The 26845-nt window shown below is 42.4% G+C and overlaps 1 protein-coding gene across 1 annotated transcript in view; it reads left to right on the top strand.

Annotated features, from left to right (window-relative positions):
* The window catches only part of THADA (THADA armadillo repeat containing), a 319402-nt gene that overhangs the window by 126299 nt on the left and 166258 nt on the right, over positions 1–26845 (top strand). The window contains exons 27-28 of the mRNA XM_077749153.1: positions 12283–12372; positions 13526–13657. Of these exons, the coding sequence (XP_077605279.1) occupies positions 12283–12372; positions 13526–13657 (222 nt within the window). The remainder of the gene's footprint in view (positions 1–12282; positions 12373–13525; positions 13658–26845) is intronic.

The following is a 26845-nucleotide window of genomic DNA, read 5'->3' as shown; positions in this document are numbered from 1 at the left end:
TTCTGGTTTGATTTGCATGAGTTAGAGGGGATTGTTTTTGTTTTTATTTTTTGTTTTTGTTTTTGTTTTGGGGCTTGCATGGAGGGTGGTTAGAGGTATTATAATGTGCTAGTAAGATTCTCTTAACTTGAATATAGGAGAGACTTGAGACTTATTAGACCAAATGGAAGCTCTGTGGCCCCGTGATCTCTGAAAATGCTTTGTAGGAGCAGATGGATAGATTGTTAAAGATTAGTTTAGCTGGCAGTTTGCCTGTTCATCGACTCCTTTTAAAGTCAGTGGGTGGGTGCTCTCTTCAGCAGCACATATACTAAAGTCAGTGGGTGGGCCTGGCTCAGTGCATGGGAGTGGAAGCTCAAGTCGGGAACCTTAATCTAACTTGACCAATTTGATTGACAGCAGTGGAAAGATCGCTATCTGACCCCCATAGTGGGACATGCACTCCTTTGAAAACTGGCCTGTCTGGGGCACAGGGTCCTCCGCTTGCTACACAGATGCCTTGCACAGGGATGGTCGGGTTCCCTGTGTAATAGAAACCCCGAAAAGCCTGGTGGCTAGACTGGAGAACAAGAGAATTGGGTTCTAGGCCTGCACTTTCCCCCCAACCTGTATTTTGATCTTAGGAGACTCCCTTAATTCCTTTGGGCATCAGTTTCCTCATCTGTGAGATTCAGCGATGAGAGTCATAGACTTCTCTGAGAGTCGTTCTAGGTCTAATACGTTCCTTCAAGGCTGGGACTCTGTGGGCACCTTCCCTTCACATTAATAATACAAATTGGCCAATTAATATTAGCCTTCATGAAAATGTCTATAAGGTTTAGAGTAAGATCTTGAAAAAGTTAAAAGGACAAAAGTATTACAGGGATAGAAACCAGAAAACTTATTTTGAAATATTGGACCTCATGCTAAATTAATGTACTGTTAATGAGTAAGAGAAATTTCTGGGTGATTCCTTGCTCGCGTTTTGGATGGGGCAGGTTCAGCACTGTTGGAGCCGTTTGCATGTTGGAATGCCTATGCTAGCCCATTGTTCATTGGGGCACGATTTGTGGAAAGAGCTCTTAGAAGACATTAAGAAGGCAGCAGGTATTTCCTGAGTGCCTCTTGGGTGCTGGTACCGTTCTGGGTGTTGGGGTTGGAGCATGAACAAGACAGCTTTCGGTTTCAAGGAGCGAACTTCCTAGTGAAAGGAGACAGAGCCGAAACATGTTTAATAAAGCACCGGTTATCGTAGGGAATAGTGAGCTGTGGGGGACGGAGTGTGCTTCTTCAGCTAGAGAGGTTGGAACCATGGAGAGATTAGAAAGGAAGGAGGTGAGGAATGTGGACTTTCTCTTCTAAAGCCTTGAGACTGTAAAGTGTGCCTCTCGAGCTCACAGGGGTGTATCAGGCCTCGTGCTTGCTGCGGATGAGGGAGGCCGCAGTCATGATCACTCACCTCAAGCCTGCTTCAACCAGAACAGCTCTGGCTTCGTTTTGTTTTGTTTGAAATATTGGGATTATATTTGAGAAAAGTTGTCCATTGCCTTAAAGATTTGAAAAACAACTGCCTTGGAATAAATCAATTATGTTCATTCTTGTCCCTTAGCACTTTAGACTTTATATTTTGGCAGTTGTGAGAGCTAGGTCGAATAACCCCCCCACCCCCACCCGTGAGTCTTAATCCCCGGAACCTATAAATGCTACCTTGTAAAGACCAGAGGTCTGTGCCGATGTGATTAAATGAAGGGGCTTGGCATGGGGTGATTATCTTGGATTGTTGGGTGGGCTCTGGTGCAATCACTGATAAGAGGAAGACGGGCGCAAGTCTGGGAAACGGACGAGGAGAACGGGGTGTGACCACAGAAGCAGAGATTGGAGCCATGCAGCTACTGGCTGAGGAAGGCCAGCAGCCTCCAGAAGCTAGAGAGCAGTGAGAATCGGGGTCCCCTCCAGAGCCTCTGGAGGTGCCCTGTTGGCACCTTGATTCTGGACCATGGTATTGATTCGGATTTCTGGCTGCCAGAGCTATGAGAGAATAAATACAGTAACTAGTTTAGGTTGCATGTTCCTTGCATCCCTCTTACTCAGCATTACCTTTTCCACAGAGTCTAACTCGGTCCCTTGAGTATTATGACTGTGTTTTAGCTACCTGTTGCTCCATAACAAACACCCGGAAATTTCATGGCTTCAGGTAACAACTCACTGTTTCTCACACAGTTCAGTGGTCGGCTGGGGTCAGCAGGTTCAGCTTCACCACGTGCTGTCATGTCGGATCACTCAGGTGACTGCGTTGTCTGAGACCTCAGCTGGGACAGGAGGCACAAAGTTGGTTTCCATTCGTTCACATGTCTGGACCCTTGGCTGGGGCGGAAGTGACTGGGCAGGGGGAGGTGCGGGCAGCACAGAAGTCAGGTCTTCAAGACCATGAATGCAGATGCTGGTGCACTTCCTAAAGGCTGAGGCGGAACTGGTACAGCATCGCCTCTGCTGCCCTCTGCCCTGCCCTCTTGTTGATCGAGACTACGATCCAGGGAGAAGAAATTGGTTAGACCTCTGAATGGAGGGAGGCATAGTGAGGGTAGTATAGGAACTGTTAGGAAGGGAACACGTAGGGAGGGGTCATGAGGTAGTAGGAACTCTTGCCGGCCATCTTTGCAAACAGTCTGCCACACACTGTTTAGAAAGTGGTTATCAAATTAGCTGTTGGAGGAGGATCAATCCTGAGATTTTATAGATGATAGGATTTAAAAAGGAACATTTCCTAAGAAACAGATTTCTGGTATTAAAAAAAAAAATCCACGTAAGCTGCCCACGTGGGACCTTGCACACGTGAGGAATTCAGGAGACGCGTGCTTACTGAGCATCTGGCTGCGCAATGGGTAGCTGTGTGTTTTTAGGTCCACCCCTGCGCCGGGGATTGCTGCAAGGGCAACTGAAGGGCTCTTCCGGGGTCCAGAGCTCCCACTTCCCTCCAAGGGTGTAGTATAGTGCTGGCTGCTTTTGTGATTAGGGAGATTCTCTGATCTACCGGGAAAGCAGCTCCCGAAGGGAGGGATTAGGAGAACATTCCGGAAGTCCAAGCAGTTCATGGCTCTGTACCATGCAGGGTAGGAAGGGACATGAGACTGGCAGGAGATCTGGTCAGAGTCTGTGCCCTTAGAGAAGAGGCCCTGAAGAAGATGCCTTTCCTGTAACTTCCTTCATGCTTTGCCTGGAATTTAGTAATAGGACTTCCTGGCAGCACCATTGCAGGGACCACAAGAGTTTGCTGAGGGTGAGATTCTGACCCTGGGGCCTCTGACATCTGTTGGGTCCGATCCCTCGTCCTTTTTAAATGACCGCTTCTGGAAGGAGAAATGCTTGTGTCAGGTGCGCTCAGAGGAGGAGAGAGGATTCTAGGAACAGAGTCAGAGATGGATGCCCCCCGGCCCCGGTGGGGTTCCAAACCCAGATTTCTTTTTTATTAGTTGTTTCTGTTTTATTAGTTTGCATTTGCCCATCCTTTGAAACGTGTGTGTGCTTTGTCTTCTTTGTAGGCTTGTTTCCATTTGGGGGTACTGTTTCTCTTAAGATGCGCTTGCTCTTTTTATCGGCAATCACTGTGGCAAGGAGACACAGGCCCTGAGCTGCTTTCTCTCCTCTAGAGTGGTTTTATAGGCCAGAATCTGGGGAGTAGGTAGGCTTTAATAGTTTATTGGGTTCCCATTTGAAAAACCAACTGAAAACCACCAGGCTTTTGCCTTCAGCGTTTGTTTTCATCTAATGAAACCAGGTTTATGGCGTTTGCTCCATGGCCTGTGAAGAAGTCCTGTTTTTTTTTTTTTTTTAAAACCCGGCACAGGCTCTGCCTTTGCTGCTGTTTACTGTGGAGTTCCTTATTCTGCATGTTTTTGCTTGCCTTTGCAAGCATTCTCTCCTTATACCTTTGCACATTACTCTCTTGATCCCTGTTCCTGAGATGATTCAGAATGATCGGGGATCTGTATGTACGAATTAGAGGACGGAGATCGCGCCGTTTTACATGTAGCACATTTCACCAAATTCTTCTTTTCACTGCATCATCATTTTTATCAGGTCGCTTTTGTTAAGCTCAGAAGCATGTGTTTCTGGCATTTCCACTTCCGTGTGTGTGTGTGTGTGTGTGTGGCAGACCTTAGGACAGAATCTCGAAGAGATAGGGAAGCTGCATTCAAGTGAAGATTTTCCTAGGCTGGGAAGTGGGGGGATGGCAGGATTCAAAGCCGGTCAAAACATCGAAAGCTCAGCTGCTCTCAAAAACTAGATCCATGGCATTACCACAGTTGGATGTGGAATGTGCAGGCCAAGGGGAAGCTCGGAAGGTGGCTGGAGTAGGGACTGCCTTCCATGTGTGGCTTAGGCAGGATGGGGACCAGTCGTTCTGGCCTGGTGTCTGGGTTAGTGCCCAAGACGTGTGTTCAAACGTAGGAAAAGCACAGAGACGATGCCACAGTGAGACTACTATATTCAGATGGGCTCAGATTGACACAGTGTTGAGTGTAAAAAGCAGATTATAGAAGAATATATAAGGAGGAGGAAGGTGTAGGTGGACAGAGAACAGATTAGACCAGCAGCCATATTTGAGTGGTGAGTTCGTGTCGCGGTGGTTTTCAGATTTTTCTTTGCAGTGTCCTTCATTATCTAATTTCCCCCCTCCCCCCAATAAACAGACAGTGCTAGAATAGTTTTTAAAAAGCTTTTAAAATAAAACAAAACGGTGCTAGGCAGGCATTTTCATTCATTCAGTGAGCCTCTGTTGCCTGCCTACTTTGTTCATAGCCCTGGCCAGGCTCTGGGGGAGCCCCCCACTGTATGGGTCAAGGGGAGGAGGGCCTTGGGGCAGCTGACAATCACTCTGCCCCCTGGGCACCTTGTTCCCAGTGCCGGGCTAGTGGATTTCCTCCAGGAGCTTCCGTGGTTTCCCGAGGGCCTCTCACGGGTTGTGCCCGCACAGCTCTTAACCTGACGAGATGGGGACTGACTCCCCTTTTGTAGAGTCTGACAGTCCCAAGGTATAGGCTGCTTTCTTCTGGCTCTCTAGCCTAGCTTTTTTGTTCTCACCTTTGTCTGTCTGTTTCTGCTGTTTGGCGGTCTCCTTTTGTCTTCCCAGACGCTTGAATTTACAGAGATTCCGTTTTTTTCCTTTTTGGTCATCGCTTCTTTTGTTTCCATAAAGTTGCCAGGCTAGTTTTTGGCCATGGAGATGAACAGATCTGAAATGCCTGTCACTGGAGAATTTACCCTCAGGCCTTGCTATATTTGTGGAGATGACATATCAGCCTGTTTTCCTATATGGGTGAAAAACTAGAATTGAACTATCTGCAAATGAGTGAGACAGGCATCATATATTTGTGTTTAAGAAATTTCAAGCCCTGGCAGGATACTCAGTTTATTAATTCAGATCATGAGTCTGGATGTCCTTAGATACAGCTAGTGATTCGCTTTAAGAAAATTTTAATTTGTTGCCATCTTAGCCATAATTCTTTTCCTCCTTGCCTAGGAAAAATTGTGTTGAAGTTGGATGGGTAGTTAGGTGTCAGTTGGGGAGGTGCCAGTTCCAGAGAAAAGAAAAAAGGCATAAGGCATAGGTTTGAGGGCATCTATGTTAGAATGTTTTTCTTCTCTGGCTAATACTACTTACTCATTCATGGCCAGAATATTTACCAGTCAGCCACTGTTTATGTAGAATTGTGGTTTGTACGAAGAGCGATGCAAGGAGGTATGAATATGGGCTCTTACCTGTAGATATTTATGCTCTGGTTGAAGTGAAAAGAATACATTCAGTTGACCATAAACTACAAAAAAATGTTTTATAAAATAAAAAAATAAAGATACATTCAGTGACTGTCCATTGGGGCCATTGGGTCACCGTGTTTCTGTCCTCTCTCTAGTCCAGCCTAGCTGCTCTTGACACATCTCACTGCTGTCCAAAAACTTTCGATGCCTATAAGACCCAGGCAAAGCTGCTTAGCCTGGCATTAAAATTTCTAAAAACCTGTATGCCATCCTGTCTTTTCTACCTTCACACGTCATTGAATTTCTCGATTCATGCAGCCAGTGTATCTACCCACTTGGCTCCTGTACCTACCCACCCTCTGCATACAGTTTTCTCTCCTTTTTAATCCATTCTTACTAATTTTTTTAAGACTCCTCTTGGTTTCCATGTTTCCCACAAATCATTCCCTAACCTCTCCAGCTCTCAGCGATATCTTTCCCAACTGTTACTGTAAGCTGCAGTTATTTGACCCTTAAACCGGCTTACCCTCCCTCGTTAGTTATAGTCTATGCATGTGTCTTGTCTTCCTAATGAGATCTTAAGCCCCGAGAGCAGTGACCATCTCATATTGTTACTATCTTCCTTAGCACCTAGCGCAGTACTCAACATGAAGTCTGTAGGTGCTTAAAATATTCGCTACTTTCCTGAGAAAAATATGGTCATGCTACAGTTTTGATTAAGTAGAAATGAGAGGGAAGACTCACCTGTTTCAGGATTCACATATGGACTGAAATAGTCTTGTGATTTTGGCCTTTTAAAATAAAGCTATAGATTACAGGCAGCCCAAAATCTATGAGGTGCCCACGAACTGTCGGCCTTCTGTGTATTTGAGAATCAGGAGTGAAGTTTGAATAAGTCCCTTAGACAATTCTGATATCCTCCTACACCTTACCTGTTGAGGCTCTGTTTTTTAATACCTGAGAATTGTTAATATCTTGTATCCTTCAGGCAGCAGTCTACACATTTAGCCACGTCTTCAGTAGCCCTGGGCTGATGCAGAGTTGAGATGGTGCTAATCTGGCAAGTACTCAACTCTTCTGCATTTGCAGTGAATTGGAGCCCCGGCCAGGAGTAGAGTTGACATTTTCTTAACAGTATTGAGGAGCCTGAGAATGCTAGAATAGAAAAGCAACTCCTGTGTGCTCAGAGTACCTAAGCAAGGCCAGAATTCTCCATAGAAAATAATTTTAGTTTTTCTTAAACCCTGACAGATGCACAATTGATACTTCACAGTCGTACGCCATTAAGCCTGGGCACAATGATTTCAACAGAATATTTTTTTGAAAGATGTAGTCAAAACCCAGCAAGCTGTTAAGAACAAACCTGTTACTTAAAACATTCACCAAATGTTTAACTTTGAATCATGTACCTTCTTCATATACTCTGTAACATAGATGAGTTGATAAATATCTGCTCAGGTAATTGAATGAGGTAATTTGCTGTTTGGAACAATTTGTTTTAATTCATTGAAAACAATGACTTTAGTTTGAGAATAGTAGCTCCACAGCCCTTTTCTCTGGCAGTAATTATGGTCAGCCGGGCCAGTTATTTACCAAGGTAATTTCTAGATCGTGGTAATGCAATCGTATGGTCTGCTTACATGAGAATACTCTTTCTGTCACAACCAAGAGATACCACACCATTAAGAAGACGTATCCACCAGGCCTTGTGGCGTAGATGGAGAGATTCTTTATGGGCAAGTATACACAGGGATCTCAATATTTAATTCATATACAGTTCTAAGTGACCGCTAACAATGGAAATTGATGTTCTTGACCAGTTTTGCTTACAGGTGCTATAGAATGTAAGAGTGGCCTGTACTGAAATGGTTTTGTGGTCTCCCTGTGTAAAACACTGACCCTGCAAAGCCTAGACTTGCAGTTTATTAACAAGGAAATTTACATGTCATTGTTTGTAAAAGTAACTTAACAACCAAAAAGCCTATCATTCAGGTTTGAAATCAATTGCAGTCAACATACAATGGATTACTCTGCAACCATTAAATGGAAAGAAAGAGAACAGTATGCCTGATATTGAATGATTTTTCAGGTAGTTTAAATGAAAAAAAAAATCAAGGGGCATGACTATATGTATAATATACATATTTGCTGGGGAAAAGAGCTAAACTGAAAAGTAAGTACTTCTATAAACAAATTTTTTAAAAGAAAAGCTGAGATGCTTTTGCATAGTTGTCTGTGAGGAGGGACACTGAGGGGTCTAGTGTGGGTGTTTTTTTTTTTTTAACATTTGTGTTTGTTATTTTTTTCCACAAAAATATCTACTAATTGAAAAAGAAGTGAGCATGTTTTTGCATAAATGTCCAATAAATGATCTATAATTTACAAGGAAGTAAGAACTTTCTCTTCTTTCAAAAATTTTAGCTTTACTGAATGTGAAATAGGTGCAAAAGAAAGTTTACAAAAGAGTGAGTAACTGTGCAACAAACACTTTAGGTGTTTAAGGAAGGGAACATTTCTTTTGATCCCTTATATGGACCTTCCTAATTCCATCTCCTTTCTTTTCCAGCTTGGAGAAGTGATTGATTACTTTTGCCAATTTTATTTTATTTATTTCTTTGCTTTTTTTTTTTTGTCACTTAAATTTGTTTCTCTAAGCAGTGTATTATTCAGTGCTTTGTTGTAAACTACATAGAAGAAGTATACCACATGTATTCTTCAACTTGCTTTTTTCACCTAACATTACGTTTCTGAGATACATCTGTCGTTCATTGAGATTTACTGCTCTACAGTATCCCATTGTGTGAGTGAGTGTACAGTTTATTCACTCTACTATTGATAGACATGGCTATTATACATATACTGTACAAGCCTTCTGGTGCCCATGTCCAAGAGTTTATTAGGCCATTTACCTAGAAGTAGCATTTGTAAATCACTGGCTAAACACATCCTTGGCTTTCAAGAAAATGCCAGATTATTCTTAAAATTGTCGTAGTAATTTTAGTTTCCATCAACAGTGTCAAAGAGTTCCAGTACTTGATAATGGGTTCTTCAGTCTTTGCCAATTGCTCAGTGTGATTGAGCCTCTTATGATTATTGGCCGCTAATGTTTATATTTTAATAGGTTTTATTTTAATAGGTTTTAATAGCTTTATTATATTTTAATAAGGTCTTAATTATATTTTAATAGGTTTTACCATTTTTATATTGAGTTGTTTGTCTTTTAACTTATTGGTTTCCCTGGAGTTCTTCCTATAGTCTAATACTAATTATATAATTCTCAGTTACATGCATTACACATTTTCTCCCCATTTGTGGCTTGGCAAATAAAAATGTTTACTTCCATCATTTAGTAGTTTAACGAACCCTTGCATATCCATCACTCAGCTTCAACACTTATCAACATTTTGCCAATCTCATTTTGTCCATTTCTTGGCCTCCTGAGATGGAGGTAACAGACATCCTGTCATTTTTTTCCTGTAAATATTTCAGGATGCATGACTGATTTGATAAGAGAGTTTAAAAAGAAATAACCACCATACTCTTATCACATCTACCAAAGCTAGTAATTCTTTGATCTTCAACTTTTCCTAATTGTCTTAGAAATGTCTTTTTCTAACTGGTTTGTTAGAATCAGGATCCAAACAAGGGCCACAAGTCATGTTTAGTCATTTTGGGCTCAAAAGTCAGCTAAGTCTGTTCGTGTCTTTGATTCCAGAATGTGTGATACCACTCCTCTGCCAGAAGTGCTTTGTACATGTGTTATTTTGTGTTTTTATTTGTGCTTTTTTTGTGTGTGGTATAAACTTTTTTTTTTTAATATTAACTAATACAGTAGAATATATAAACTTTTCCTGCTAGTTGATGCTTTTGGGGCCTTGGTTTAATAAATTCTATTCTGTATAGTTTTCTAGTGAGTTTGGCAGTTTTACCTTTTAAGTTTTGAATTCACAAAGTTTCAATTCTGTATGTAGTGGGAGGTTGGGATCCAATTTTAATCTCGTCCGGGTGGATACTTAGTTGTGATCTTCACAGTACCATCATCTGCAGCACCAGCCCTTTCATCATGCATGTATGATGTCGTGCATGTGTGTGTCTGTTCCTGTGCTCTCTCTTCTGGTTATGGGCCTCCTTGTCACCATAGTGTCCTAATTACTCAAGTTTTATAATACTTCTCACTACCTGATTAGGTGAGTCCTGCATCCTTGTTGTTCTTCAAGATTATCTTTGCAACTACTGGCCCTCGATGCCTCTCTGTGTTTTAAAGTGTGCTTCTCCAGCTACACATATACGCACACACAATTATTATTTTTATTGGGATTACATTGAATTTGGTGAGAACTTCCTCTTTATAATATTGAATCTTCTTAACAAAATACTGAATCTTCTTGTTCATGAACTTGGTGCATCTCCTTTTTAAGGCCTTTATCTTTTCTTATAGCATCTTCCTATTAAAATTATAATATACCAGGAGCGCCTGGGTNCACATAATAATAAATAAATTTTTAAAACAAAAGGAGAACCTTTGCCTCTACCTCACACTGTACACAAAAATTAATTTGAGATTGATCATTTACCCCAAGATAAAAGCTAAAACTATAGAACTTCTAGAAGAAAACAGAGTATCTTTGTGATGTTGGGGTAGGCAAAGATTCCTTAAGCCATAGAAAATATAAATCATAAAAAAAAAATGATCCAGTTATTGGGCTAAAAACTTCTGCTCATCAAAAGGCATTATTAAGAAAATAAAGGGGCACCTGGGTGGCTCAGTCGGTTAAGCGTCCAACTTCGGCTCAGGTCATGATCTCACGGTTCGTGGGTTCGAGCCCTGCATTGGGCTCTGTGCTGAGAGCCAGCTCAGAGCCTGGAATCTGTTTCAGATTCTGTGTCTCCCTCTCTCTCTGACCCTCCCCTGCTCATGCTGTCTCTCTCTCTCTCTCAGAAATAAATAAAACATTAAAAAAATTATTAAAAAAAGAAAATAAATTGGCAAGCCACAAACTAAGAAAAAGTATATGTAACATACGTGTATGGCAAAAGAAACAATCAACCTACATAAAAATGGGCAAAAATCTAGGATATTTCACAAAAGGCCATGTCAATAGCCAAAGCACACAAAGAGTGTGCAGTATCATCCATCATTGGTCATCAAGGAAATGCAACTCAAAGTCTCCGGAATATTCCACTACATACCCACTAGGATGGCTAACATGAAGAAAAGAAAAGAAAAAAAAAAGACAACAGCAAATGTTGGAAAGGATGTAGAGCCATTAGAACTCTTGCTTATTGCTGATGGGAATGTAAAATGCTATAATTATTTTGGAAAACTGTCAGTTTCCTAGAATGTTAGACGTGCTGAAATTTTATTGTCAGATATTTATTCAAGGGAAATGAAAACATAGGTTCACAAGAACCTTGTATAAGAATGTTCCTAGCAGCCTTATTCATAATAGCCTACAAATGGAAATAGCTCCTTTCTGTTGAGAGGAGAATGGATAAACAAACCTGTCTGTTCATACAATGGACTACTACTTGACAAGAAAAGAATCATACTATGGTTGCTAATGGATAAATTTTATGCTGAATGAAAAAGGCCTCAGACACACACAGAAAACTAGGTAACGTATGTTTACGCTTATATGAAATTCTAGAATAGACCAAACAAAATTGTAATAGAACTCAAACCATTGGTTGTTTGGGGTGTTGAGAGTTGACTGCGAAGGGGCACAAGCTTACTTTCTGGATGGAAACTTTCTAAGTCTTCATAGGAGTGTGGGTTACATGAGTATAAGCATTTGTGAAAACTGATTGAATGATCTTGTCAGAATTCAAGAGTATAAAGATGGAAAGGTAATCCTCACAGCTGTCAGCTGGGATTGGTATCCAGAACCATACACGCCAAGTCTGTGTGTCTGATAACCATACTCCAGACCAGTGTTTTTCAACCAGGGACCATTTTTCCCCTCAGGATACTTTGTGCATTGTCCAGAGACATTTTTGATGGTCATCACTGGGCAGGAGTGAGGGGTCGTGGTATTACTGGCATTTGGTGGATAGAAGTGATGGAGGCTGCTAAACATCTTACCATCACCTAAAAGTCCCCCACAACAAAGAATTGTCTGGTCTAAAATGTCACTGGTGCCAACTTGGAGAAACCTGTTCTAGATCTGCCCTTATTATGGAAGCTACGTCAGCCTCAGCCAACCAGATATTGACTCTATTCATAGTCCAGATCAGTTGTGGAAACAGCATTTGCACAAGTTACCTATTTCTTCCCCACAGAATTTAATATCAAATATTTGTGAATATACATAATCTTAAATTTTGAGATAAAAGTCCATGTGTTAAGAGCATTTCCAAAATCAAAAATTTAATGTTTTGTTTGATTATCAAATTCTTAAGGTGAGGTTTTGTTCTTAACTTTTGTTTCATTACATATTTAAGTGAATGATCTAGGTTATCTTCCTTTACGTAAAATAAAAAAGGCTTTATTATTAGATCAGAGGAAATAAATAACAGTGATTTTTTTTTTTCCCCTTCCCTCTACAGAATGACAGGAAGCGAATTTTTTTCTCGTTTCCCGGAACTCTATCCTTTTCTTCTCCAGCAGTTGGAAGCTGTAGCTAATACTGTGGACAGGTAAGAAGAGACACAGTGAGACACAGATCAAGGAAGTGAGTTACTTCATTAATGGAGATTTTTTTCCCTCCAGGCAATAGTTTTTAAGCTCCCCTTTCCTTGTAACATAGATGGATTTTTTAAAATGGCTTCTTTATCATGATGCCTGATTCTCGACAGCAGACATGTCCTGAAAAGTTGTATAATATCCTATTTTTACATTATATTTTATATTTTTAAAATCCTGTTTCGTATTGTCTTATCAAATGTAATACTGTTTTTAGTGAAAATGTTTCAGGAGCCAGCCTCTTAGACGCACATGGTGATTTCTTCTAGAAATCATTTTCTTCCCATGCTATTTAAAAATCTGTGTGTTTACATACTGAGTTTGCTGTCAGAAACACCTGCCATTTTTTTCTTACTGGCCTGCGACGGTCGACCATTGTGACCTTAAGCAAATAGCTGACTAATCTGGTCACCTGTGATCAGAAATGGTACCAGCCCACCTGAGCAAAGGTGGCCAATGACCCTGGAAACATAAAGTAAAGCCATTCAGAGGGCTTCCAGTCCGATCAAGGCAGATAGCAAAGTTTACCATTGTCCTTTCAATCACATTCTGTACTGATGGTGGAATTGTTAGAATGGACATCTCAGAACATGGGCTTTTATATTCTTCTAGCAATGTTTGCACTTAATAGGAATTCATGCTAATTATCTGTAATGGGAAAGCAAAATAACATCAATGAATTTTACTTCTGTTTATGATACATTTCCTCACATGAGTAATTTGTACAGACAGGCTTTTCTGGCCCCGGTAAGTGACTGTTCAAGCTTTCATAAGTACATTTGGCTGTTGAAAGTTTCACACTGCATATTCTGGAACAGCCACCCCTCTAGTGTATGAACAGCTCAAATCAAAACACAGACGCGAATTAACAGTTAGCTTTGAGAAGAGAGTCGTGTGCAAAAGCCCAAGCCATGGCTTTACCAGTAGCTTTTCCTCATTTGCACATTAGGAAAACATGAGGTGAAAGGAAGGAAAAGAAGGAAAGCTGTCTTCCGATCATAGAGAGTCTCACTTGATACTCAGAATTATTTAACGAGAAAAATGTTTGAAGATAGTGTTGCACCTCTTAAATTTTAAATCTTTTATGTACAATAATTTTTTTTTCAGTGACGCAGGAGAACTAAACCGTCATCCAAGCATGTTTCTCTTACTTCTGGTGTTGGGGAGGCTCTACCCTTCCCCGATGGACGGCACCTATTCCGCTCTCAGCATGGCACCTTTCGTTCCCTTCATTATGAGGTAGCGTGGTGTTTCCTGGGAATAATGGGGTGGGCAGGGGGGCTTATGGGGCATTTTAACTTGTTCTTATTTCAGAAACTATAGATTTTTTAAAGTTTTATTTTACTTTGGGGGAGGGTCTTGTGAAAGCAGGGACCTAGGGGTTATTACCATTGCCCCCAAGTGGTCTCCACTGTTTCAGAGGAAAGTGCTTCTCCCGTGGGTGCTGAGGCCCATATCCACTGTCTAAGCAGTGTTTCCTTGGCACTCTGCCTGCTTATGGATGTGACAGGAGATGTCCACTTTTGAAAAACATAGCATTATATCCCCAGCCCTGGTGTCGAAGAGGACATTTGTCTCTTCACTCCAGAGGAAGGGCGAGGAGTCGCATCTAGACTGCAGTGCTGTGTGGCACAAGTTCATTTCCTGCCCCTCTTGTCTTTCAAGCGTGGAGCACCTGAGAAAAAGCCACACGTGCAGGCTATCCATGGAATCAGACGACAGCAGGCTTTCCTACTTCTAGAGCTTAGTACCCCTTTCTCTGGTAGAGTTTTTGAGGCATTGCCAACTTCTGATCACCTTTTTCATTTTTGATTAAAGGCATCAATAAATAGGCCTCCAAAAAGTATTGAAATTTTCTTAGGAAACATTGCAGAAGCCCAGTCATATTAGTTAGCTTTTACCTTTCTGCTTGCCTCTTGATAAAATACCACTTTCATTTTTATTTATCTACCCAAAATTGAAATAGACTTAGAGCTGAACACCAGGCGCAAGAGAACGTGTTTGTTATTTATGTGGCATCCTGGGTTCCACTTCCTGGTTTCGCAGAGCTGACTGATGCATTTTAATGTGAGAAACCATTAAACACGAGATGCTGGCATGTGATTGCTGTAGCCATTTGTTTGCGCCAGGCTCTGGCTGCGGCTGTGCTGTTATCTCTGATCACAGAGATGACTCACTCAGATTGGTTTTTGTTTCCTGATATACAAAGTTACCGGCCTCCTGTATCCAGTATTTGGTGATTCATTTTAGGAATTCGGGTGGTAAATTTTACTTTCAGAAGCATTTAAAAATTGTACTTTCACATGTAACTGGAAAGAACTGACAAATGCCTCAGTGTGTTGGTGGGGCGGGGGAGAAAGGCTCAGAATCACGGCATCCAGTAGAAACAAAGACGTGCCTTAGAACTTTGTCACTCTGTGTGGAGAACATTCAATTTATGGAAGCTCATTACTAATTGGTGTTTTGTGTTGCATCCTAGAAACCAGGTATTACTACTTTGAAAGTATCCTTTCTCTTATTTATTAGTATAATCAGTATATTTATTAGTGTAATCAGAATGCTCGTATTACTAATTATATTCAAAGCACTTATTATATAACAAAGATCACATTAATATAGAAGATTTAAATATTGCTGTAAAGCCAGTGTCCTCTGTATCTTTCTTTCTTCCTTCTTCCTTCCTTCCTCCCTCCCCCTCCCTCTCTCCCTCCCTCTCTCCCTCTCCCTCCCTCTCTCCCTCTCCCTCCCTCTCTCTCTCTCTCTCCCTTTCTTTCTTTCTATCTTTTCTTTCTTTCTTTCTTTCTTTTCTTTCTTTCTTTCTTTCTTTCTTTCTTTCTTTCTTTCTTTCTTTCAAGTTTATTTGAGAGAAAGAGTGGGAGAAGGGCAGAGGAAGAGAGAGAATCCCAAGCAGGCTCCATGCTATCAGCAGAGAGCCTAATGCAGGGCTTGAACTGACCTGAGCTGAAATTAAGAGTTGGACGTTTAACTGAACCACTCAGGTGCCCTAATGTGTCATTTTTTAAACTCAAAAGGCACACAGTGTCCATTACACTGCCCTTCCAGGGAAAATGCCTTGGTTAGTAATTGCTTTCTACCCAAATAGAGATTCATAGTGTGCCACCAAACAGCACGAGTGCCACAATTGATTCCATAGAGAATCAATAGGCTCTGATTTATTGAATGTCCGTTTGTGGTATAGAGCAGTTTTCTCAAACTTTAAGAGGTAAACCCATCACTTAGGAATCTCATAAACTCTGATGCCGTAGGTCTGGAGTGGGGCGCGAGGGTCTGCCTTTCAAACAGACTTCCAGGTAGTGCTGATGGCTGTTGGTCTAAGGATCTCACTTTGAGTACCAAGATTAAATTTGGAATATTAAGCATTATCAGAACTACCCCACCCCCCAATCTCCGCACACCCAGTTTTAATAAACTAGACGGTAGTAGGGTCATACTTGGTACTTGATTAGGCTATTCAGAGGGTTTATGAGAAGTAGATTTTGACCCAGGAATGCAGAGAACAAGCAAAAAAAGTATTGTGAGCAGAGAGGTTAGTAGGAAGTACACCGACGTCTGTCAAGCTTTGACTTTTTGCCAGGGGCGGAACCGGGTGTTTTGCTTACAATGACTCTGAGAGGAGGTGTTATCACCCCCACTTTCCTGTTGAGGAAATTGAGGTTCAGAGAGCGAGTCAGCTACGGAGCTAGATATGAACCCAAGAACATACTGTTGTCAAGAGTGTTGGCTGTGCTCTTTCTATGACACCAAAATAACCAGCTCCCTTTCGTGTAGCCAGGAGCAGTGGCTACACTGAGTAGGCTCGTGGGCTGTTAGGAGGGAGGAAGGAGAAGGAGGGAGGAGGCTCCAGAGTTGGTGGATCTGAGTATAGGCTGTTTCTGGATATAGAAGGCATGTCCCCACTAGCGGTAGTGAGGATGGCTTGATCAGATGCAGCCATTCTCTCGGGCTCACATCTGCAAGGTCACTGCCGGAGGTAGCAGGGTTGGTCTGTGACCACATATGGAGAAGCTGGCTTAACTTTCCAGACCGTCTTCTGTGATGCAGTGGAAGGATCCTAGTCTTGGAGTTCAGTCAAAACTCCAGTTTGGGGTTTCATCTACCTAGCACAGGGGCAACCCCATGCTACCCTAAAATGCTCACAAATCACCCTGGGCAGAGGAACCATAAATAGATTTTTAAAAAATTGTGAATTTAGGGGCGCCTGGGTGGCTCAGTTGGTTAAGCGTCCGGCTTCAGCTCAGGTCATGACCTCACGGTTTGTGGGTTCGAGCCCCATGTCAGGCTCTGTGCTGACAGCTCAGAGCCTGGAGCCCGCTTCAGATTCTGTGTCTCCCTCTCTCTGCACCTCCCCCACTCACACTCTGTCTCTCAAAAATGAATAAACATTAAAAAAAAAAGGTTTTTTAATAGATAAAAAATAGTGAATTTGATAAAACTGTACACGTTTGATTTAAATTACTTCTGAGAAAATTATGCATGAAGGAAGTGGAAGATTGATCATAAAACCTATTATTTCAGTCAATATGTGCAGTTCTAGTGATGGTAAAGAATGACCTATTTCGACTTGGGATAATAGCTAAAAAGATGGATATATGCATGAGTGGATAGGCGGTGCTTTATTTTTGTAGCATTGCCAGTGTTAATTTATGTACTTGGGAGAGTCTAATCAGGCTTTTGGATATTCTGAGTTTAGTGAAATAGAAATTTTTCAGCTAGTGGGAGTCCCACAAAGGTTGCTCTGACCGTGCTAAAGTGAGTTGCACAATAAGAAGATTAAAAGCCCCAGTGACAGCCTCTAATTTCCCTTTGGCTTAGCCTTCCCTTCCCTTCCTCTCTTTCAGGTGTCTGTAGGTGTTTTTTTGTATTTTTGTCCATTTTCCCACATTTGGGAACATAAGCTTATAGCTCTGCACTCTACTTTGTTGACTGAAATCTTAGAAGTTCTGATTTGGGTTTTCCAAAGTGATGCATATGTGTATCGCTTCTCGGCCTTTTGGCTAAGATCAAGTGCAAAGTGATGCATGTGTGCAGTTACACTTGTTGCATCATCTTGGAAGGGAAATGATAATGTTAATCATGACGTCCCGTTTACAAGTATCTTTTTTTTTTTAATATTTTTATTTATTTCTAGGAGAGAGAGAGAGAGAGAGACAGCGTGAGCAGGGGAGGGTCAGAGAGAGAGGGAGTCACAGACTGAAACAGGCTCCAGGCTCTGAGCTGGCAGTCAGCACAGAGCCCGACGCGGGGCTCGAACCCACGAACCGTGAGATCATGACCTAAGCGAAAGTCGGACGCTTAACCGACTAAGCCACCCAGGCGCCCCAAGTATCTTTTTTTTTTTTTTTAATCCAGGGCATTTGATGTGCCCACTACTGTGCTGGGTCCAGATTCACAGCCCTTTACCGGGCAAATATGATGTCTTCAGTTTAAGACCATTCACCCTCTAGTTCCAATACCACAGAGCAGAGTGACTCATACTTTAGAAGGGACCCAGACTGGCTCCCTGAACACACCTTACTTGTCTCAGGCTTTCTACAGACCAGAACATCTGTGTACAGGTACCCTTGAATTCCCTTTCACAAAGGAGTTTCAAGTTTGAATTGAAAAGATATAGGAAACCGAATATGCCCTGAACCTAGGCCACAGCGTGGAGTCCTGAGCAGAACAAAGGCCCTGAGTTTAAGAGACCTGGTTCTGTCTAAGTTCTGCCACTGACTGACTAGCTGCATCACGTGGACGAGGCTCTCTACCCTCTTCGGGCCGGTGTGGTACCTGTGTGTAGGCAGGTGTCCACTGAGCCAGAAAGCCCTTCTATTGCTGACAGCAGATCTCAGCATTGGATTAATATGCTCTGACACATCCCCCTCCGCTGCCTTTTATTCATTCCTTTGGGTGCTTTTAAATGGATCTCTAGGGCGCCTGGGTGGCTCAGTCGGTTAAGCGTCTGACTTCAGCTCAGGTCATGATCTCACGGTTCATGGGTTTGAGCCCCGCGTCAGGCTCTGTGCTGACAGCCAAGCTCAGAGCCTGGAGCCTGCTTCGGATTCTGTGTCACCCTCTTTCTCTGACCCTCCCCTGTTCATGTTGTCTCTCTCTCTCTCTCTCAGAAATAAATAAAACATAAAAAAAAAAAAAAAAAAAAGGATCTCCAACCCCCCCTCCTTCCATTTGGGGGCTTATTTTCATTGCGAAGGACTTTCAATATGTCTTTCCTCAAATGATTCCACCTAAGATAACTTTTCAGTGAAATGTGCTGTCCTTTTCTCTGTTATATTGAGGTGCAGATAACAATACAGTCTTAAACACATGGCCGTGGAAATCGCTCGTAGGGACCTATGCTGACTTTCCTAGTTGAGATGTTAAAAAATCCAGCCAACAATAAAAAAAAACTGGAAAATTCATGTTTTGTACATGTAAAAAATATTTCATGAGACCTATGGGGTGTACCAATCTTAAAAAGGGAAGAAGGGTGGCAGGAAGTACAAATACTAAGAGTTAGGCCTTTTAAGCCTGTGATATTGCAAAATAATATTGACCCTTGTTTTCTTGTCTTTCAAAGTAGCATACTTCAGGGATTCCCATGTTACTCTTACTCACGTTACGGAGTTGAAGAAACTTGTTTTCTTTGGTATAGAGTTGGGGTTTCTGCAGTAGACAATAGATGGCTTCTACCTTCATTTGTGATTGTAATACTGGGAACTCCCCTTCAAGGCTGCAGGCACATTTCTATCTGCTCCGTCTTCCCAGAATCCTTGTAGATAAGTAGAGGGCTGACTTTGTCTTACAGAGAGATAAACAGGCCGAGGGCAGCTGGAACACTGCTGGAAAGGAAGACATGACCTCCTGCATTTTTGTTCCCTTCAAGCCCGGCTCATCTCTCCCTCCGAATGGCTATAGCATTTGTTCTTTTACTCTTACCCTCCTATTCATCATTATTGTATCATAGCCGTCATTTATATGCTTGGTGCCTATTCTCTCCAAATACATCTTAACCTCTTTCCATGCAGAAGCCACTCTGGGTTTTTTGGTTTGTTTCTGTCCTTTGGTACCTTTCTCTACCTGGTCCAGGTTTGGGTGCAGAGACTGAATTATTAACCTAGAAATGCGAGTAATTGCAGATTGAGATATTTTTGTGTATCTGTGAAGTACTTAGGGACCCCTAGTCCTCCAGTATTCAAGCCCCATTGCCTGTGCCATCGGTTAACAGTTTTGAAGAGAGGAAGCTCTGCTGGGTCTTGTGTTTTACCTGGCCTCTGAGGAGTCTGTTTGAGCCCTGACATTTACTTTTCCTTTGCTTCACCTCTCTGACCCTCTGTTTCCTTATGTATCAGATTAAAGTCTTGGATATTGCCTAGGTCCTCTCTGGCTTCATGGGCCTGTGACCTGAGGCCTTCCTGGCCTCTGAAACCCTTTCCCCTGCCTGACCGCTTTCCAGAAAAGTGCTCTGGAGGCCCACCTGCTGCAGGCTTTAGCACTAAACAAGAGGAGACTGGACTGATAAGCATGGAAGAAGGAGGGAGATGCCGTGGTGGCTTGTTGGCTTTTTGGGGATTTTTTCTGCTGAAAAGCATAGAACTATCGATAAAAACACCTTCCCAATTATTATGGCATGAATAAGAGGGCCCCTGTGTGCTTCAGGCTGTCAATCTATATAATGGGGATAACATTCCTTACAAAATAGCAGATAAAAGTCCCTTTGGTTTGCTTTTTAAGGAAGATTCTATAGAGAGGAAGGGGTTGATGGTGAAAGAAAGAGGGCAGACTTTTTAAAACTCCTGCTTTGGCTTGTCCCAACCAGTAAACTGGAAGGAAGGCCCTGAAGCTAGATGCAGGGGAGTAGATTAAAAAAGAGCCCCGTGTTGTCTGTCCCGTTGAAGGCAAATTCCTGGCCCCAGGTGATTTACAGCCTCGGGTACAGGAGAGCCTAGAACCAGGTCAGATTACCAGGTCAGTAATTTGGGGGAAATGTGGGGTGGGAATACTCTGCTGGGAGCTTGCAGAAGGATTTTTAAAAGACAAGCACAAAGGCATATTTTATCAGTGACCTAACAATTGTATTGATACTGACTGTTTCAGACTGGATCGTTCAATGTATTACTTGCAAGAGCTTCACACTTGGTTTGCTGAGGTCGAGTGAGTAAGGATTCCCTAAGAATAAGTCATGCCTGAGTCACCTCACTGTTCTGATGGGATTGTCGGTCCAATAGATGAAGGCAATGCTGCTTTATTCAGCATTGGAATCATTTATTTAAATGAACACAGACTAGCTCGCATGCTTATTGGGTTTGCATATAACATAAATACAAGTGGTGATAGAATCAAAATTCAAAATAGTCTTTAAGCATGGGAGTAATGCCGACTCATGCCAGTGGCCATTACTTCTGTGTGGCTGGGGAAGAAGGGGATAAAATTGAGGAAGTGTATACTAGGAGCCTCAGTTTTATTTGTGATGTGTTCTTAGGGTGGGTTCTGGGCAAGTGGTTGACTGTCGTTTTATTCCGTATACTTTTTTGTATTTGATACGTCTGACATTGTCCATAATTTCAAAGTAAGACTCAGAAGAGCCTTGGAAGACTGGATTGATGGGCTGAGATGGGCAAGATGACATTTAGTAGAGATAGGTATCATATTCTGAATTTCTAAAGAAAAGCCAATATTGTGTACCTACAGGATGAGAGCCGTCTGGCTCCCTAGCAGTTTTTATGAAAACATTTTGGGGAGTGGGATTTCCTGGTGAGCCCTGAGGAAGCAGTGTGACACAGTGGCTACTTCCAGACAGTGAAAGCTGTGGTCCCCCTGAATTCTCCTGGTCAGATTAAACCTGCGTCCTTGTGCTTATTCTGGTGGTCTGCTCTGGGCGTCCCATTTTAGGAGGGTCACTGAGAAACTAATATTTATCCAGAGGAGGTGACCAAGATGAGGAGGAAGCTCAACATCTGGAAATAGTTAGACTGGAAAAGACTTAGAGGCAACATGGTAATGGTCTTTACATACTTGAGAGGCTGCCATATGGCAGGAGGCACATAATTTCTTTCTTGTGCTCCCAATGGGAAAGTAAGAGATAGATTTCAGATTTTCATATAAAGAAGAATTTTGTGAAAGTTAACATTCTCCATCAAGAGAATGAACAGATTTCCCTAGTGCTGAGCTGCTGGTCATTGAAAGTATTCAAGAAAAACTGATCACTTGTCGTTGGGCTTTCTGCAGTACATCTGAGGTTGAGCTAGATGCCCAGCAGGGCATCTTTTTGAGATGTCTTGTTTGAGAACAGCTGAACAACTCAGGTGTAGATTCTAAATGAGCAGTGAAGGAAATGATAAGGCTGCCTCTGAACCCGTAACATGTATTTGTACATGGGGTTCTGTCTCCCGAAGAAAAGAAATTGGGGTGCCATTCTCGGCATGGCCCACAGGGTCACAGCAGTCTGCTCCTACGTGCCCTCCAGCAGTTAATTCACTTAAATTTAGCTTCTAAGTAACTTCTATAACTTTGCTCTGGATAGTTCTGAAAACATTTTTTTGGCCTATGGGATGTTATGTCTGAAAAGCATTCCTTATTAATTTAATTATCTTTTTTGTGGTTGCTATATTTTTCTCCATTCCAGATGTTGGCTTAAACCACATTTGTTTTCTGACAAGTACAAGGAACATCTGAGTCTTTGAGAAAAGTCAGAGATGCTTTTCTGAAGAGTGATTAAAATAGATAACTCTTTGTTGCCCAATTTCCTAAAGGATCATCTTTGAGCAGAGATGCCTGTAGAGAGAACACAAGCATCCCCACGCCTAGCCCTTTACAAGAAGGGACAACTGAGAATAGGTCTTTGCTGGTGCTGTTAATGGAGAGCCCGTTCCCACCTGGCCAGCCTGGAGGTCCAGCAGAACTCCACCCTCCTGTAGTTACTGTGAAATTCCGCAAGGCTTAGAGATTGGGATTAAAGGTCAGGGGTGTCCCTATACCATCCTGATCTGCCAGCAGTGGTTGGATGAAGGGAAGGGAATGGTCATCCCATCCGTGTGTGGAAGCTCTGACCCCTGGTTTTACTAGTGTGACTCTGATACCAGGTCCAGCTTTGGGCAAGAATGTCAAGGTGCAAGTGTTCAGTTTCACTCTGGGGGGGGGGGTTCTTCAGCTTTTCCATTTTCCTCTTCGCCTCTAAGCCAAACCTGTGCCCACTTCTTCCTTCCTACACATATGTTAATGACCCTAGCCTTTACCTTCCTTGGGACTGTTTGTTGTATTACAGAGACATAAAGCAATGACAATTGGTTTTAGAGTTTTAGGCCTTACATGGGGGAGAACCTAAAAGCAGAGGCTGGAAGGTTGTTTCCTCCTGCTGGAATATTCACAGTTTGTGCAGCGGCCCACTTCATCCCCTTTTTCCCCGTGGCCCTGCCTACCTAGTGCTTCATGCGGAGTACTGTGCTCATGGCCTTCTGAACTTCTGAATTCTACCCAGGGGTAAGCTGAGCTCCAGCATGTGGAATCCAATCGTGTTTCCTGCCTTGTGTGGCTCTTTTGCAAAGGGTACCAGCATAAAAGGATACTCTGTCATCTGTCACTGATTTTTATCTCTTAGTTCCTAGAGAGGGGCCTGGCCAGCTTCATCTCTGGTGCCAGATCTCTTTAAGACCATTTTCTAAATATGTTTTTGAGCCAAAGGAATTAGGAATTCACCTCTTACGGAATGCATTGACAAAGCAAGCTGAAAAAACAAAACTTGTAGAGGCCAGCTTTTCTTCAGTGTTATCTGTTACTTCAACAGGCCAATTCAGGTCATGTTAGAACAAGTGATTGGATGTGCAAACAGCTTCATTCTTAGGTAAAATATTTGATAATGATGATAATCCATGGCCTATTGCTGCCATTCACTCTAAAAGTTAGAATCCAATCAGTTAATAAATTAACAAAGTAGTTGTTAAATATCCATTGCATACCTAGCTAGCCTTAGGTCTTGGGTAAGATGCAAAGTAAAGGAAGAAGGTATTCATCTTTGAAGAACTTGCCGCCTTGTCAGTGGGCCTAGCTAGTGTGATAAAACCCACGGTTCTGCGCCTGACATAGTGAATTTTAACCACTGAATTATGTGACAGATACACCAAGGGTCAAGGGCCAGTAAACAAGGGGAAGAGCGCCAGTGTTCTTGGAGAAGTTCAGGAGGCTCTCCCAAGTAGCAAGGCAGGAAAAGAAGGGAATTCAGTCTTTCACGAGGACTTTTAGAAGTCCATGGTGATTACCAGCTCACACAAAACGAGAGAAAAGTCTTGCTGTCTATTATGTTGACTGTTGGATATAACAAGAGAAAGATTGTGATAGAGAGTTTTATGATTCATAACTTGGAAGTCATCGTCAGGAGCTCTGCTGTCACTCGGATCAAAGGTGACCCAGGACATTCAGAAAATAAATGGTTTGCTGCTTAACAAGAGACACCAATTTTGGAAAATCGTTGCTCGTTTTAATAAAGGACAGTATTTGCTCCGAGTTATACATTTAAGGCATTTGGAAATAATAAATAGTAGTAGGAAAACTATTACCAATATAGTGACATTTAAATTTCAAAGTATTTTATTAATGTCTTTTCCTGAGGAGCTTTTATTTCCTTAGTCTTCATTATTTTCTCGAGACTTGTAGCCAAGATGCTCAGCAAGCATTTTTAATGCCAAACTGAAGGATTTGACAGTAGCAAGCCCCAAATGCTGACTGATAACGCGGTCATCTTATCTGACAGGGTAGGGAGTGTTTTAAGATCAAAAATGTAGGTCTTTCTCTTTAGGCAGCAAATACAAATTAGGGAATAGAGTAGGAAGGCAAAGATGAATTATAGTAGGCTTAAAATGAGGACAAGGAAAAGTAATGACCTAGCGTGTTTGGGATATCTTTCCCTGACTGGCACAGTTTTTTTCCTCCCTCTCCTCTGGGCCTTGACCCTTCCCGGTCTATTTATAATCTTCTAGTTAAAACAAGCTGCATTAGTCACATCAATTGCCCAAGATGCATTCACCCCACATCCTTCTACTTTTTCCTTCGTATCTTATTTTCTTCCATTGCCTTGAGCCTTGAGACACTTGACTGCTCTTCTCGCCTCCCCTCCACACCAGTTACGGATTAATTCTTCACCATTTATTCTTGTCTTTCACTTTATTTTGCAAGTGCTCCTGTCATCAGTTCATCCGTCCGGTAAATATATTTGCGGAGGGCCTACTTTGTGTCTTTGTGTCGTTGCCTAAACCCTGTGCCCCTACTTTCGTCACCTCCCATTTACAAGAGAAAATAAAGGCCATCAGGCCTAGATTCTTCATGGACGTGCCCATTCTACCTCTCCCCATAGTTCTCGCCCATATTTTATAGCCAGACGCTTGGGAAAGGTTTTCTCTGTTTGTTCACAGGCTCCATTCCCTGCCTCCCCCCACCCCACCCCCTACCCCTCTACCACTCATTCCTTAAACTACTGTAGCGTGGATGCCTCTTCTACTACTTCAGTGCAGTTGCCTCTACAAGGGTGCAGTAGGAGTGACCTAGTTCTAGAAGCCACTGGATGCTCTTCAGTACTGATCTTTCTTTCCCTTTCTCTGGAATTTGACACTACTGCACATTCCCTTCTCCGTGACACTCCTTCCTCTGTGGCCTTCTTTGGCCATTATATCTTTCTCCTTTGGCAGGACCCCTTTCTCCTGCTGCCTCCCAAATATTGGTGTATCTCTGCCCTACCCTCCCCTGCTCTCTTCATTTTCACTCTGCACGTACTGTCTGGGGTTGCTCCTCACCTACAGTGAGTGATGTCCTAGATCTAGAACCTGTACATAATCATAGGTTCAGCATTCTTTTTTTTTTATTAAATATTTTTTTATTTATTTCTAGGAGAGAGAGAGAGACACAGCGTGAGGAGGGGAGGGCCAGAGAGAGAGGGAGACACAGACTCCGAAACAGGCTCCAGGCTCTGAGCTGGCTGTCAGCACAGAGCCCGACGCGGGGCTCGAACCCACGAACCGCGAGATCATGACCTAAGCGAAAGTCGGACGCTTAACCGACTAAGCCACCCAGGCGCCCCATAGGTTCAGCATTCTACTGGCCAGCTCCTTCTGCATGTCCCATAGACCTCTAAAAGTCAGCAATTTCAAAACAAGTCTCCAGGTGATTCCTCTGCACCCTGAGGCTTGAAACAGCCATCTCTTAGGGCCTACCTAGCACAACGTGTAACATCACATTCCATCTGGCCAGCTGTAGTCAGAGGACCTCTTGAAAGGAAGCACGTTCGAATCGGTACTCAGGATATCACAAGGATCCTCCTGATGTCTTTGACTGTGTTCATGTGTCCTCAAGGAACACTGGTTTAAAAAGTCACTGACTTTTGATATCCCTCCAGTAAGTTTGAAATGATTTGCCTTTTTTCTTGTATTGATCATCACCAGTTTAAGGTAGCAGGTGTTGACACCTTTCTTTGGAGATGGAAAGCCAAGGCCCAAAAAGAGTAAGCATCACACGTCTACGGTAAAAACATCATTGAGGAGAAAGTCTATAAAGACTGGTTCATTTCTTCAATAGATACTTGCTGCAAACATCGATTGTGTGTCGGGCACAATAGAAATACAGTGGTGCTTCGGACAGATAAGATTTTGGTCTAATGGACTACCCTTTCTGGTACGCTGCTTCTTGGGCCCTATCTTCTTTGCCCCGATTTGTTCCATCGAATTAGTGACAAATGATAATTAGCTATGTGCCAGACACTGCTTTAGAACTTGACACATAGTCAAGTTCAATCATCATGACAGCACTGTGAGAGGTCGATAATGTTATTATCCCCATCCTACAGAGAGGACGAGTTAGGCTGTTGGAAGTTTAGCAGTGTGCGCTAGGTCATATTCTGCTAGGAAGTGATAAGGCCAGACTCTGACCCAGGTAGTCTGGCCCCAGAACCCCGGCTCTTTACCACTCCCTTAGCTACACTGGCCCTGAACACCACAGTATGCCTGCTTCTGACGCTGCATGGCTAGTGAGTTCTCCACATGCCAGAATTAACCTACAGTTTTAAATAACAAACATTTGGACTGACTTTGCTTTCTTGAGGTGTCCCTCCACCCACGGTGGGCATTGCTTTGGCAGTGGTCTCATTTCCTAATCTGAAATCAGTAGAAAAGGAAGGAAAGCTCACAGTTAAGCCCGAGTGGTTGTGACAGGTTGCTAAATAAAACTGGCTCAACTGAAGTTCTGAGATTCTTGAGAAATACTGAGAGTTTCTTACAAAAGAAATTTTCCTTGGAATAGGAAATCATGGGTCGTTGCACAGTTGTGAGCGTCTTAGCAAAGAGAAAATGTGTCTTGAGACCCAAGAAGCATAAAGTCTTAATGAGATTATTTGTGGGTTACTCTTTATTTCTAACTTTTAAACTGTTAGAGAATATATTTTTCGTCTGT

Source organism: Crocuta crocuta, unplaced genomic scaffold (genome assembly GCF_008692635.1).
Source record: "Crocuta crocuta isolate KB4526 unplaced genomic scaffold, BGI_CrCroc_1.0 scaffold118, whole genome shotgun sequence".
NCBI lineage: Eukaryota > Metazoa > Chordata > Mammalia > Carnivora > Hyaenidae > Crocuta > Crocuta crocuta.
This window is presented reverse-complemented; position numbering and strand designations above follow the sequence as displayed.